Source organism: Neofelis nebulosa, chromosome 8 (assembly GCF_028018385.1).
Source record: "Neofelis nebulosa isolate mNeoNeb1 chromosome 8, mNeoNeb1.pri, whole genome shotgun sequence".
In the NCBI taxonomy this organism is placed as follows: domain Eukaryota; kingdom Metazoa; phylum Chordata; class Mammalia; order Carnivora; family Felidae; genus Neofelis; species Neofelis nebulosa.
Window position 1 is genome coordinate 17,285,849 of NC_080789.1, and position 16,270 is coordinate 17,302,118.

Here is a 16,270-nt window from a genome sequence, read left to right on the forward strand (position 1 = left end):
TACCCACTTCATTCCTTTTTGTGGCTAGATAATATTGTTGTATAGATACACTGCATTTTGTTTATCTATTCCTCAGGTAATGCACACTTGTTTTAACTTTTTAGTATTATAAATAGTGCTGCAATGAAAATTCATGTGTAGGTTTTTGTGTGAATGTATGTTTTCAGTTCTCTGGGGTATATATCTAGGAGTGCAATTGATGAGTCATGCAGTAACTCTATGTTTAATTTTTTGAGGAACATCTAAGCTGTTTTCCAAAGTGGCTATACTATCTCACAGTCCCACTCGCAATGTAGAAAGGTTCTGATTTCTCCATATCCTCACCAACATTTGCTTTGCCTGTCTTTTCTATTTTAGCTGTGGGTAAGAAATACTATCTCATTGTGGCTTTGGTTTACATTTCCCTGATGACTAATGATGAGTCTCTTTTCATGTCTTTATTAGTCATTTGTATCTCTTCTTTGGGAAAAATGTCCATTCAGATTCTTTACCCATTTTTTAACTGGGATATATGTCTTTTTAATGTTGAGTTGTAAGGAGCTTTTGTATATTTTGGGCACTAGACCTTAATTAGATACATGATTTGTAAATATTTTCTCCTATTCTGTGGGCTTTCTTTTCACTTTTTTGACAGTGTCCTTTGACATGCAAAAGTTTTTAATTTGATTAAGTTTAATTTATCTATTCTTTTTCCATTTTGCTTCTGCAGGCATACCTCATTTTATTGCCTTCTTTGCTTTACTGTGTGCTTCACAGGTATTATGTTTTTCACAAATTAAAGGTTTGTGGCAACTCTGCATCAAGCAAGTCTATTGTTACCATCTTTCCAACAGCATCTTCTCATTTCATGTCTCGGTGTCACATTCTGGTAATTCTCACAATATTTCAAACTTTTTCATTTGTTATGATCTGTGATCATTGTTAATCTGTGATCAGTGATTATGACCCACTGAGAGCTCAGGTGGTGGTTACCAATGTTTTGCAATAAAGTATTTATTTATTTGTGTGTTTGAGGGAAAGAAAAAAACATCCAAAATTTATTTGCTAAAACGATAGCATCAGCACGTTAAACTACAGGGGTTTCTCTGTAGATCATACATTCACAAGGCATTATTTGCTTACCAGTGAGAAAGCCTCCAGTGTGTTTTCTGTAATAATACCCACTTCACAGTGTAAACAGGTGCTATTATTGTGTTCAGCTTACAATTCCAGGAGGAAAGGCACAATGTGGCAAAAAAAAAAAAAAAACCCACAAAAAACAAAAAACAAAAACAAACCCCCAACTTTTTGGATCCTAAAGTCAGGTGTAGTAACACAGACAAACTTTTGATAACGGTCTTAATTGACTTATCCACATAGAAGGAGACATCTCCACTCAGAAATTAAGGTCTTTCTTTCTCCTTCCTTGTTAAACCATTAGAACGATGTTTCCTCATTTGCTTCATATCACATATACAAAAGGGGGGGGTGGAGTTTAAAACAAAGAATCACAAAAATATCTTAAGCATCCAGTTGTTCCCACCATACATCAACTCAGGTTTAAGACAGAATGTTGGAACATAAAGTATTTCTTTTTTTCAACATTTTTTATTTTTTATTTTTGGGACAGAGAGAGACAGAGCATGAACGGGGGAGGGGCAGAGAGAGAGGGAGACACAGAATCGGAAACAGGCTCCAGGCTCTGAGCCATCAGCCCAGAGCCTGATGCGGGGCTCGAACTCACGGACCGCAAGATCGTGACCTGGCTGAAGTCGGACGCTTAACCGACTGCGCCACCCAGGCGCCCCAAGTATTTCTTTTTTAATTGAAGGATATTGATAAAGTATCTTTAATGAAATATACACATTGATTTTTTAGACATAATGTAGTTGCACACTTAATAAACTTCAGTATAGCATAAACATAGCTTTTATATGCATTGGGAAACCAATATGTTCATCTAGCTTGCTTATTTCTTCATGTAGATTCAAGTTACTTACTGTCAAGTGTCCCTTCATTGCAGCCTGAAAGGTATCTTTTAGTAAACTTTTTAAAGGGCAGTGTGCTAGCAATGAACTCTCTCAGTGTTTATTCATTTGGGAATGACTTAGTTTCTCCTTTGTTTTTAAAGGGTGTTTTGCTGTATATGGAATTTTTGGTTGATAGTCTTTTTCTTTCAGCACTTTAAATATGTCATCCTATTGCCATCTGGCCTCCATGGTTTCTGAGGATGAGTCATCTGTTAATTTTCTCGAGGATCCATTTGACGTGATGGGATTCTTCTCTCTTGCTGCTTTCAAGATTCCCTCATTACCTTTGGCTTTTAACCATCGTATTATGATGTATCTAAAATGGATCTGTTTCAGTTTATCTTACCTGGAGTTTGTTGAGCTTTTTGGATGGGTGGTTTAATGTTTTTCATCAAATTTGGGACACTTTCATTCATTATTTCTTCACATATTCTTTCTGCCTCTTTTCCCCTCTCTTCTCCTTCTGGGACTCTCATTATGCATGCTTTGATACATCTGATGGTATCCCACAGGCCTTCTTTTTCCTTCCTGTTTTCAGACTGGGTAATCTCTATTGACATATTGTCTAGTTTGTTCATTCTTTGTTATGCTTTCTTGAATCTGCTGTTGAGCCCCTATGATAACTTTTTAAAATTTCAGTTATTGCACTTTTCAACTCCAGAATTTGTATTTAGTTCCTTTTTTATAATACTTTTTTTTTTAAGTTTATTTATTTATTTTGAGAGACACACAGAGAGGGTGAGCAGGGGAGGGACAGAGAAAGAGGGAAAATATCAAGCAGGCTCCATACTGTCAGCGCAGGGCCCATGTGGGGCTTGAACTCATGAAACTGTGAGATCATGACCTGAGCCAAAATCAAGAGTTGGCCGCTTAACTGACTGAGCCACCCAGGCGCCACTGGTTCTTTTTTTATAATTCTTCTCTCTTTCTTAATATTCTCTATTTGGTGAGACATTGTTCATTTACTTTTCTTTAATTTTTTTAGACATAGCTTCCTTTCCTTCCTTATTTGGAAATATTTTTTTATTAAAAATTTTTTAAATATTTTTTTGAGAGAGAGAGAGAAAAAGAGAGACAGAGTGTGAGTGGGGGAGGGGCAGAGAGTGAGGGAGACAGAATCTGAAGCAGGCTCCAGGCTTTGAGCTGTCGGCACAGAGCCTGACATGGACCTTGACCTCACAAACCATGAGATCATGTCTTGAGCCAAAGGTGGATGCTTAACTGAGCCACCCAAGAACCTCTATTTGGATACATTTTTAAAAGCTTATTTAAAATCTTTGTCTATGGGGTGCCTGGGTGGCTCAGTAAGTTAAGCGTCCAACTTTTGATCTCAGCTCAGGTCATGATCTCCCAGTTCATGAGATCAAGTCCTGCATCAGGCTCTGTGCTGATAGTGAAGAGCCTGCTTGGGATCTCTCTCTCTCTCTCTCTCTCTCTCTCTCTCTCTCTCTGCCCCTACCCTGTGAGTGTGGACACACTCTCTGTCTCTCTCAAAATAAATCAATAATCTTAGAAAAAAATCTTTGTCTAATGTCTAGGTTTCTTCAAGGAAGGTTTCTGTTGACTGGTTATTTTCCAATGTGTTGGCCACTCTATGCTTTCATGCTTCTTCATGTATCTTGTAATCTTTTGTTGAAAACTAGCCATTTTAAATAACAGAATGTGGCAACTCTGGAAATAAGACCCCCACCCTTCATAGGGAGAGTTATTGTTGCTTTTCTTTGTTTGGTGACTTTCTTGGACTAATCCCATAAAACCTATATTCTTTGTCGTTTGCCACCACTGAAGTCTCTACTTGGCTAGCTTAGTCATCAGCTAATGAGCGGATGTAGATTTCCTTACATTTCTTGAACGAATAAGGTCTCTCAGCCTTTATGGAAGGCTGAGGGCAGTTTGGGCAGAGCAAGCTCTCAGGCCAAATAAAGACAAACACAAAGAATAGAGCCAATTGGGGAGTTCTGTGGGGATGAGGCCTCTGGGGAGCTTCTGGGGAGTCATTTCCCCTTCTGGTGGCTAATAGATTGCTGGTTTTCACAGCCACTATGGTTCTAAGGATGTGGGATTTCAAGTTACTGGAGAGCTCTTAAGGGAGAGATGGGATCCCAGACATGCTTCTCATTCCATTTGTTTTTAATTAACTTCAGGGAAATTTGAAAGCAATTTAGTTATCATCTAGTTAAGAACATGAATCTTGGTGTTAGACCCACCTAAAGTTGAACCCACGTAGCATTGCTTACCAGCTGTGTGAGCTTTGGCACGTTGCTTAACTTCTCTAAGTCTCAGTTTCCTCATATGTTAAGTGGGGAAATAGTAATATGTACATTATAGGATAGTTGGGGGAATCAAGTTAGATAATACATATTTATACATAATTAGTGTATTTATACATATACATATTTATACATAATTAGCATATTTTCAGAATGATGAGTTTAGGAAAGTGAACTATGTGCAGAGACACATCAATTCAGATGAAGATTCCTTCATTATATCCTACATAAACACAATGGAAATATTTTATAGAAAAATTTCTTATCTGTGGGATAAGACAAGATACCCTCTTGATACTTTTTTGGTTTTTTTAAAGCATTATCAATTTCTCTATATGAAATTATTTTTAAAATTATTATATTTACTTTTTAAGCCTTGCATTGATATAAAATTTTATTCTAATAATGTTCTTTCCCATATGTTTTCTCAGTTTTTCCTCATAATAACTGTATAAAGCAGGGAGACTTGTTCCCTTTTTATTATTGAAAGAACACATTCATAGTAGTTAATGGACTAACCTAAATTCACTCTCTAGGTAATGGTAGAGAACAATTTAGGTAATACATTTGTAAGAAAGAAAGTAAAAATGAGGAGGAACTTAAGGAAAGAAAACTTAAAATGGCACCCATGTAAAAGGCAATTTCAGGAACTCAAAGGAAAGCAATGACTGTGCTCCATAGATGTTGCCACTAGATGGTAATGTTTCCACGATCTGCAAGTCTTTTGCTTCTTTTTCATTTGTATGAAGAAGAAAATCTGAGATATTTATAAGGCCCAGCCAGGAGTACTTTGGTCATCAGAGATGCTAACCTCCTGGCTGAGTGGCCAATCTGAGTATCGTGAGACCCAAATCTAACATATGCTTCTCTCTTCTGGAGACTAGGAACTGGAATTCTATTGACCTAACTTCTCTCTGCTGCATTAGTGAATAAACTCCTTTATTGCTGTTTGGTATCAAATGGATAAGCAGAGAAATCCACTGATTCTATTAACATAATTTTCTATCTTAGGTTTCAAAGGAGGTCAATGAAATGACAGTGAAAATGCCATATCAGTGTTTCATAAATGGACAGTTCACAGATGCTGATGATGGAAAGACCTATGATACTATCAACCCAACAGACGGATCTGTGAGTAATTGCTTAGTGTGTGCAGTGACCACTGGTCATGAAATTTTAATAGTTGTAAACCTGGGAGTCTTAAGAAGCTACTTTATTCTATCACTTTGCCTCTGAGCACTTACTAGAAATAAATGTTCTCCATGTATTTCTTTCAACTATTCAGTTCTGATACTGGCTGCTGACTATAGTAATCTATTTTGTGGAATGAATATTTATAATCATTTTAGACAGATAGCTATACCTATCCATATGAGAGGCACAGCTTCACATAATGCTCTATGCAGAAAAGAACTTTCAAACTCGGCAAGCTCATGGCAAGAAATTCATCTTCCCCAAGGCACTAGAAGAAGCAGATATATTCTTCCTAAATGTGTCTTTCAATCGTGTCATGTGATGTGAGAAGTCCCAAATTTCAGGCTTCCAATTTCCATGTTTAAATTTTTCTTTACTTTATTACTCAACGTATTGATTTTCCATCATAAATTCTCTGGGTTTTATAAATAATACTCTATTTTTCCTATTAATATAATATTAATTTCAAGAGAAGCATATTTATACATCTCTGTATAAATAACCTATAACCTAGTTTTCCTTATCTTGAAATAGATAATATGCAAAGTATCCTATGCTTCTTTGGTGGATGTTGATAAAGCAGTAGCAGCAGCAAAAGATGCCTTTGAAAACGGTGAATGGGGAAGAATGAATGCAAGAGAAAGAGGAAGGTTGATGTACAGGTGTGGGCTTTTTAATTTTTTTTTAATATTTATTTAGTTTTGAGACAGAGAGAGACAGAGCATGAACGGGGGAGGGGCAGAGAGAGAGGGAAACACAGAATCGAAGCAGGCTCCAGGCTCCGGGCTGTCAGCACAGAACCTGAGGCGGGGCTCGAACTCACGGACTGTGAGATCGTGACCTGAGCCGAAGTCAGACGCTCAACCGACTGAGCCAGCCAGGCGCCCCAACAGGTGTGTTTTTTTAAAAACACAGATCTGCTGTCTCTGGGTATTGGTTAACATTGCCAAGTTTTTAAAAATTTCCCCAAGATAGTCTAGCATGCACCCATTATGTAATATGTCTTCTGTTATTTACATCCTGTAAAGTTACATAGATGTGAGTTCCTGATTTTTGTATTAGTGCTTGGAGCAGTCAGGTTTCCAGAGGAAAAAAAGTTTAATAAAAAACGATTTACAAAGATGTAGGCAAGGTCAAGGGATAATGAAGTTCCCAGGTAGGGACAGCAACAGGGAAAGTTGTGACTACTCCAAGATCTAGGACAGAGGAAGGGGCTATTGCTGGAATGTGGCAAGATCTGTGGCCGTAGAAGACCACACTACAGTGGTTTGTCGGGGAGGGACACAGCAGCTGCTGAACCATCTGTGGGGGAGCTGGGGAGTGCAATGCCCGATTGCTTTCTCTCCTGGGGGTGCTCTTCATTGGTCTCTCATTAGTCAAGCCCAGTACCAGAGCAGGGGAGCCAAGTGATGTGGTCTATAAATAAAGGTCATCGTCCCAGGTCACAGAGCAGTGTGGAGAAGGGATATAGAACAGCAAATGGGGACTATGCAGCACTTTGTTGTTTTCAATGACAGATTTTAAATCTGCTTGACCCATAGGGACTAGGAATGAGGAGGAAAAATAGTAAGGCCTAGAAAGAATTATAAATTGGTAACCGAGTATGTAGATTCAAGTATGTAATTAGATTTAAGCATAAATTCATTTTTCTACTTCCCTAAGGCCAAACAGCTGACTTTGGTCAAAATATCTCTTACAGCAGGATCTGGAAGAAACATTGAGGGGAAGGGGATTTCAAGCCCAACTTTAGAATGGTCCAAAAGGAACAACGCAAAAACCACTGAAGGGTGGAGGAAAATGGTGGAGGGGAACACAGGATGAATTTTGACTATTTTATACTCATGAGACAATCCTGTACTTATCTTCCCATAGAAACTAGGCCCCTACGAGAAACCTGTTGTAGTATCTGTAATTCACCCCAGTATTTCTATCTTGTCTATTCAGTTAGTGTTGGAAGCATTTCTATACCAACAAGAGATCCTCACGTTCATGGATTCTCATGGGTTGTGCTCTCTAACATCTCCTTGCATATTCATGAACTAGCCACATTCCCACTGTCTTCTGTCATTGATCTCCTGATTATTGTGGCTCAGTCACTCTTCTGTTTTTTATACACTGATGAGGCAAATGGTACAGGCTTCCCACACCCTCTGCTTCTTTTTTTTGTAACTCCTGAAACAAATTATGTATGAAATGATTTGTTTAATGTCTTCCCTGCTGGACCGTATTCTCCATCAGGACAAAGACCGGGTCCATGTGTGTTCACCTCTGAGCCCTTAGGATGGTGCCTTATACATAATAGGAGCTCAATCCATATTTGTTGAGCGAATTCCTTTCACTGACCATACAGACTTGCAGACCTACTGGAAGAGAACCAGGAGGAGCTGGCAACCATTGAAGCCCTTGATTCAGGGGCTGTCTACACCCTGGCTCTGAAGACTCACATCGGAATGTCTGTGCAAACATTCAGATATTTTGCTGGCTGGTGTGACAAAATTCAGGTGAGCACAAATGTCATTTGACTCCACGGAGATCATTCCAAAAGGAAAAGGGCCGAGCATTTAGTAGTTTGTAAAGACAATGTTTTATGGGCACCTCTTAGATTTTCTTCTGTTATCCTTGTAATAGTCATCTGTGGTGGGTCGATAGCTATTATCCCTTGTTGCAGGCAAGGAAACAGAGGCCTGAGGACAACAGATGACTTGCATACACTCACATCGTTAGTAAGTAAACCACAGAGCTAGGATTTGAACTCAAGATTTTCTAAACTAAAGTCTCATGATGTTTTTTGTACTTTACTATATCTCCTAAGGGCACCTGGTAGTCTTCTGGACATCTAGGGTGTCATGGAGAGATCGAGAACTCAAATGCCTACAGAAGCCAGAGAGCTAACATACATTGTCTAAGTAAGCTGGGTATAAGAAAAATAATTTTCTAAGACATGGGCACAATAAATATTTCATTTCCTTTTTTACTATAAGGAAGTAAATAGCACATGTGTGAGGAGAAGCAGGCTATTGCTCTTGACCTCAGCACCCGGGGTATGAAAGGTAAAGGTAAGGCTCATAACAAAGAGCAGCGTGCATACTGCTCATAGGCTCACGATAACCACTGCAGCACTGGCCAGGCAGCAAGAAGGAGGAAGTGGGCAAGGGAGAGAAATATAAGAGAGCTTTCAAAAGCATTCCCCACCTCCCTTGGGCTTATATCTCCCACTGGCCTTCTCTATCGGCTGAGAAGACTGGGAAACAGTATTTTATTTGGGCAAGTTGCTGTGACCATTATTAACATAGAGTCAGAGAGACCGGTCCAGGAGTCAGATTTGGCACTTACCAGCTGATGTTGTTAAAGTTCTTTTCTCTCTCTAAGCCTTCCTTTCCTCATCTGTAATATGGTCACGATAATACATACCCTGCAAGTTATGTAGTGAGGCTAGTTTTAGTCGCAAAGTCATACAGATGTAAGTATTTAGTAGTGGTGGTTCACGCCCACACTTTAGCCTCGATTATGAAAACCAGAGAGCTTCAAAACCTGAAAATCAATTGGTTTCAGTGGTTCGAACTCATTTGTTGCCAAAAGCTGACCTGAACCAACATGAGTCTATTTATAATTTGTATTTCTATCACTTAGAGGAAAGATTCATGTTTCACTAAATAAATATTTCAATACTCATGTATTTATTTGATTATGGGGGGCTACTTCAGACCCTACTGGGAGTCATAGATAATATAACATAAGGTATGTGCATTATGTTATATCTCTATAGTTCAAATAATTCTGAATCCCAAAACACACCGGCCCCAAGGATTTCAGATAAGAGATGGACACGTGTAATTAGTAATAGCAATAAAATTGCGTGTGGCAGACAAATGAATAGCTTCAGTTGAAAACAACTGCTGTGAATTAGATGGGATTAAGTCTGGCTGCATGTAACAGATACTCAAGTATGAACTTCACTTTTGCCTCATTTTCAAGGAACACCCAGGCAAGTAGTCAGGGCTAGTACATGACATGTGGGCTCCTTCTCTCTCTCTACCAGAGCTACTAAGGTACCATGTGACCTGCACCCTCAAGACGGTCTCATGGTCTCACAATAACCATTGAGGTATCAGCCATTTCAGTGACACTCTGAGCAGGGAGAAGAAATGAGTGGGGGGTAGGGTAAAGGACCCTGTGTTGGAGCTGAGTCAGCCTACTGTAAAGAACATTCCCCTTCCAATGCCTTGTGCTTACGTCTTCCATTGACCATCCCTGTCTGCCCTGGAAACTGGGAAACAGTATTTTATCTGGGCACGTGACTATCGCCATTATTTTATTTTATTTTTTAAAAACTTTTTAAAATGTTTATTTATTTTTGAGAAAAAGAGAGAGACAGTGTGTGAGCAGGGTAGGGGCGGGGGGGTGGGGGGGCGGGGGGGTGGGGGTGGGCAGGGGAGACACATCCAAAGCAGGCTCCAGGCTCTGAGCTGTCAGCACAGACCCATGACCTGAGCCGAAGTTAGACCCTTAACCGAGCCACCTAGGTGCCCCTCACCATTATTTTTTTTAAATAAAGTTTATTTATTTTTGAGAAAGAAAGAGAGGGCACAACTGGGGTAGGAGAAGAAAGAGAGAGAGAGAGAGAGGGAATCCCAAGCAGGCTCTGCATTGTCAGTGTGGAGCCCAATGCAGGCTTGAACTCACGAACCATATCACCATTATTAATATAAGGACAGAGGGAAGAATGGCTATTGGTTACACAATTAATATTCTCTGCCATGCCAAGAAGTTGGGAATGGAGGTAACTAAATTAGAACTATGTTTTATAGATAGATAGATAGACAGATAGAATTATGTTTATTCTCCTGTGTCTTACTTCTTTCCAGAAAGAAATAGCAGTTTCTTTTTTTTGGTGTGAATGTATTTCTTATATATCATATATTCTTTCAAATTGAACACTGCCTTTTCATACCAGCTAAGAAAATGGATTCCTTGAGATTAGACTTACTCATTTCAATTAATGCAATGAGGATCACCTTTTTTTTTTTTTTTTTTTTTTTTTTTACTCTGTAGGGTTCTACTATTCCAATCAACCAGGCCCGTCCAAATCGCAATCTGACCTTCACCAAGAAGGAGCCGCTTGGGTGAGACAAGGAGAGCGCCGAGGGTGACTTGGGTGAGTTGTGTGGGTTGGAGACAACTAAGGATGCCGTCCTTCTACCTCTGCAGGGTCTGCGCCATTATCATCCCCTGGAATTACCCACTGATGATGCTGGCGTGGAAAAGCGCCGCGTGTCTGGCGGCGGGTAACACGCTAGTGCTCAAGCCAGCGCAGGTAAGATGCAAGGAGCCAGGGCACAACCTCCTACTCTCCTACTTACTTGAAAACAGAGACACCCATTTATAAACATTATGTCTTTAGACAAAAATGAGATTGTGTGTTATGACATCTTCAAAGGCATCATGGCTGGGCATCTTTTCCTATTAGTTAAATCTGCATTTTTGTTTGAAGTTTATTTATTTACTTTGAGAGAGACAGAGACAGCGCGAGTGGCGGAGGGACAGGGAGGGAGAGAGAGAGAATCCCAAGCAGGCTCTGCACTCTCAGTGCAGAGCCGGATGCAGGGCTCGAACCCACAAAACCGTGAGATCACGACCTGACCCAATACCAAGAGTCGGACACTTAACCGACTGAGCCTCCCACACGCCCCAAATCTTCATTTTTAGTGGCTGCCTAATGTAACGCATGGATATCCCACAATTTAAAATTTCCATGGCAAGGGAAGCAGGCATAGGGTTACTCTGTGCAATCCACTGAATTTCTACCAGCCACTCCAATTCTTGCCAAATGCCAAATGCCTAATGATTAGGGAATTATTTAGAGTAACTATAAGACATCCAAAGAAAAGTATTACATAGGCATTTGAATTTAAATTACTAAAAATATTATAAAGATATGGAAGATGAAGGAAAAGGAGGCAAAAGAATGTACCTAATTGTGGCAACTGTAAGTATATGTACATTGAATAACAAATAATAAAAAATAATAATTCAAATGATAGAAGGTCTCAGAAAAAATCTTTTAATGCTAGAGTAGCTTTTCAGGGAAAAGAATATGGTAGCCAACTTAATACCCGGCTGAGCATGGCCTGTGTAAAAGTGACCAGTAGGAGACGTTCTGAGGGACACAAGTCACAGAGAAAACTTGGTCACTATTCTAGAAGGATTTACAGTTCATTACCTATTACCTCTCCTTTTATTTCTTCTTTTAGGACTTAAGAAATTACGGTTTCATTTGGCATTACTACTTAGTCGTAGTGACCACAGTCATCCTGGTTTTGCTTGTTAGAAACAATTTCATTTCATTTTTATTTAAAAAAATTTTTTTTAATGTTTATTTATTTTTGAGAGAGAGAGAGACAGAGCACAAGCAGGGGAGGGGCAGAGAGGGAGACACAGAATCTGAAGCAGGCTCCAGGCTCTGAGCTGTCAGCACAGAGCCCGATGCGGGGCTCGAACCCACAAACCGTGAGGTCATGACCTGAGCCGAAGTCAGATGCTCAACCAACTGAGCCACCCAGGTGCTCCTAATTTCGTTTTTAAAAAATGTTTATTTATTGAGGCTCCTGGGTGGCTCAGTCCATTAAGCCTCCGGCTCACATCATGATCTGGTGGTTTGTGGGTTCGAGCCCTGCGTTGGGCTCTGTCAATCTGCTTCAGATTCTGTGTCTCCCTCTCTCTCTGCCCCTCTCCTGCTCACACTCTGTCTTTCTCTCTCTCTCTCTCTCTCAAAAATGGATAATAAAACATTAAAAATCTTTTTAATTAAAAATATTTTAAAATGTTTATTTTTTAATGTTTGTTTATTTTTGAGATCCAAAGCAGGCTCTGTGCCAACAGCAGAGAGCCCAGTATGGGGCTTGAACTCACAAACTGTGAGATTATGACCCAAGCCAAAGTTAGATGCTGAACTGGCTGAGCCACTCAGGCACCCCTATTTATTTATTTTTGGAAGAGAGAGAGAGCAAGGGACAGAGAGAGGAGAGAATCCCAAGCAGACTATTACTGCAGTGTCTATGGCAGGGCTCTAACTCACAATCTTGTGAGATCATGACCTGAGCCAGAATCAAGAGTCAGATGCTTAACTGTCTGAGCCACCCAGGCACCCCAATTTCATTTTAAAAAATAGGTATACATTTAAAAAAATTTCAAACTAGAAACATACAGAGGTAGGTAATGAAAAGTCTCCCTCCTATTCTTAATCCCCCCGCCAATTTACCTCCTTACGGGCAACCAATGTCATTAATTGTTATTTATTAGTTTCTTAGGTATTCCATTAGTTTCTTAGGTATTCCCTTAGGAAGGGAATATGGGAAATTGCTAATCAACAGGCACAAAGTGTCAGTTATGCAAGATGACTAAGTCCTAGAGATCTGCTGTGTATCATTTTGTCTACAGTGAACAATAGTGCACGATACACTTAAAATTTGTTAAGAGTGTAGGGGCACCTGAGTGGCTCAGTCGGTTGGGCGGCTGACTTTGGCTCAGGTCATGGTCTCGCAGCTTGTGAGTTCAAGCCCTGTGTCAGGCTCTGTGCTGACAGCTCTGAGCCTGGAGCCTGCTTCCAATTCTGTGTCTCCCTCTCTCTCTGCCCCTCCCCTGCTCGCTCTGTCTCAAAGGTAAATAAACATTAAAAAAAATTTTTTTTTAATTGTTAAGAGGGTAGATGTTGTATTAAGTGTTCTGACCACAATGCAATACAATGGTAGCATTCTATACATATTTAGCAAAAGAAAAAATCTTCCTTTTTTTGGTACAATTTCCAATGTATAAATAAATCATCTCCCATAATATTCCATTGTATAGTTAAACTATATTTTATTTAACCAATCCCAAGTTAATGGATATTTAGATTGTTCTGCCCTTTTGGTATTTTTTTAAGTTTTATTTATTTATTTTGAGAAAGAGACAGCATGAGCAGGGGAGGGGCCGAGAGAGAGGGAGAGAGAGAATCCCAAGCAGGTTCTGAGCCATCAGTGTGGAGCCCAAAGCGAGGCTTGATCTCACAAACCGGGAGTGAGATCATGACCTGAGCCGAAATCAAGAGTCAGATCCTTAACGGACTGAGCCACCGAGGCGCCCCTGCTCTTTTGGTATTATAAAATGTGCTACAGTTATTACCCTTGTAAATACAGCGTTATACACGCGTGGAAGCATATTTAAAGGATATGTTTCTGAGAGCCGAATCACTCACAGATACATGTATTTGTGTGGTAGATATGACAAATGCTTCCATGGAAACGGGACCAATTCCCCAGCGTGCTATAGGAGTGCCGTTTCCCCGGGTAGCACTACTCATTAAGGAGCAGGAAGCTAGTAGAGTGAAGAGGGACAGATGACCTAGCCTGGGGGCGCTTAATCCTGGCTGCACATAGAATCACCTGGAGTTCTCATTTTAAAATACTGATATCTGGGCCGCCTTGGCAGAGTTGCTGATTTAATTGGTCTAGTTTGGAGCTGAGGAACTAGTATTGCTTGAAAGCTTCACATTTGTTTCTAAGATGCAGTCAGGGTTGAGAATCACTAAATGGTATCCTATGAGAGTGCTAAATAGTGAAGAATTCCAATGATTATATATAATGTTCAAAAATTATGAACATTCATTGAGGGTATACTAATTGCCAGGCATCTATAAGACAAAGACGCACAAAGTTTCTGTTCCCATGGAGATTACAGTCTGACTCCAACGCAACTTAAAACTTGTGACTGAGTTTACGGGTGCCTGAGTGGCTCAGTCGGTTAAGCGTCCAACTCCTCTGATTTCTGCTCAGGTCATGATCTCACGGTTTGTGGGATTGAGCCCCGCGCTGGGCTCCGTGCTCTCAGTGCAGAGGCTGCTTGGGATCCTCTCTCCCCCTCTCTCTCTGCCTCTCTCTCTCTCAAAAATAAATACATTTTTTTAAAAAAACTTAAAAAAAAACCCTGACAGTTTAGTGATTGATGATAATTTTAATCTTGTAAATGAAAGACCCAAAGTTGTTGTTCTGTTATAGATATCTTTTTATTTTTATTTTTTAAGGGTATTTATTAATTCTGAGAGAAAGAGAGAGAGAGACAGGGAGGGGCAGAGAGAGAGAGAGAGAGAGAGAGAGAGAGAGGGAGAATCCCAAGCAGGTTCTACACTATCAGCTCAGAGCCTGGTGTGGGGCTCGAATTCATGAACTACAAGATCACCACCCAAGCTGAAGCCAGAGTCAGACACTTAACTGACTGAGCCACCCAAGTGCCCTGATATCTTTTTATTTTATTGTATAATATTACATAATGATAGTATGAAACCATTTCCAGTATTAAGGCCCCTGTGTGAATGTCAGGAGGACTGAATCAGAGGTCTCCCTTTCCCTTTAACCTGAGAGGAAGGTACAGATTCCTGTGGCCTGGACTGGCCACAGGTCTGACAGATTCCAACCACTTTATTAATGTAATAAGAGCATTAGCAATGACCTACTCTTGCCCAGAACACTGCTAGATGCTTTCCTATACATCATTTAAACCGATAGTCCTGCTGGGAGAACTGAGCAGCCAAATGGAAGAAAGCCAATAGAAATGAAAAGGAAAGAGATAAAGATTAAACCATTTGTTTTATTTTATTTATTAATGATATAAAATCTTTTTGTTCTTACTTAAAAAGAACTACCATTAATCCAGGGTACTTAGTTTTTAAATGTCTTTCTAGTTGTGGTTTCATACAAAGTCATAATAATATACCCTTTGGGCTAGGACCATCTTTAACTGGAGTAGATGTAAATCTACTGTTTCAGATATCTTCTTGATGATTTCAAATGTTTGAGACCAATTTCTCATTGAGTTTAACTAGATGGCCATTTTTTAAACCTCACCAGGTTACTGCAGTGGATGTGTTACTAGAAGGAAAGTGTTAGCCCTGCCTTTTGCTTGTTTGCTTGTTGCCTTGGTAGTATTATTATTTATTATGCAGTTTCTTTTTCAGCCACTTGTCCGTTTTATGAAGGTTGGGTTAGTTAAAGTAATAATATATAACAATACATAGTCTGTGAATCCATGTAACCAGGCCAATAAACTTCAACATGTGGCAATATTCTGAAAGCAAATGAGCAAGTGGGGAAACCACTGTCATTCCCTTGCCCTTGTGAACTCCTGTTCTTTCCTAGGACATACCTTTGTGACCCATGGCCTTCTGGCCGTCATTCAGACTGAGCGAGAGTATCATGATCCCGCCATATAATAACTGTTAGTTATGTATGACTTACTGCATATCTTTGTCCATTGAATAGAAGCTCTACTATTCTCTTTTCACACCTCCCTGGATCTTCTTGCACATTCCATTCATTGGGACTACACTAACAAAGACATAATCAGCATTGGTTTTTAAGTGTGGAAATGACTTTCATTTTGCTTCTGAGTTATGCACTGCTGTAATCGATGTTAAAAATGAGATTCTATTATGCCATCTTTGTGTAAAAAAGGAGGGAAAATAAGAAGATACGTATCTGTTCACTTGAACAAAAGAAACATAGGAAGGATACACGGTAGACAAATGAGGTTGATTAGCTACAGGCTATGAGGAGACCGGATGGAAGGGGTAGAGGGAAGGGGAGCAGGGAATAACATTTCTCTGACTGTACCTTTTGTATATTCCTCACTTTTGGAAGCATATTTCCCATACTCAACAATGACAACAAACAAACCACGGAAGAAAAGAAATATGATCAACCCCGATGGGGCAAAACCCCTAAAATTGAATACAAATAAAAACAAATGCACTAAGCCACATTTCAG

At 39.8% G+C, this 16,270-nt stretch overlaps 1 protein-coding gene across 1 annotated transcript in view; it reads left to right on the forward strand.

Annotated features, from left to right (window-relative positions):
• ALDH1L2 (aldehyde dehydrogenase 1 family member L2) overlaps window positions 1-16,270 on the forward strand; it is a 67,347-nt gene that overhangs the window by 34,925 nt on the left and 16,152 nt on the right. The window contains exons 11-15 of the mRNA XM_058741547.1: window positions 5,291-5,410; window positions 6,008-6,135; window positions 7,824-7,974; window positions 10,526-10,596; window positions 10,682-10,787. Coding sequence (XP_058597530.1) covers window positions 5,291-5,410; window positions 6,008-6,135; window positions 7,824-7,974; window positions 10,526-10,596; window positions 10,682-10,787 — 576 coding nt within the window. The remainder of the gene's footprint in view (window positions 1-5,290; window positions 5,411-6,007; window positions 6,136-7,823; window positions 7,975-10,525; window positions 10,597-10,681; window positions 10,788-16,270) is intronic.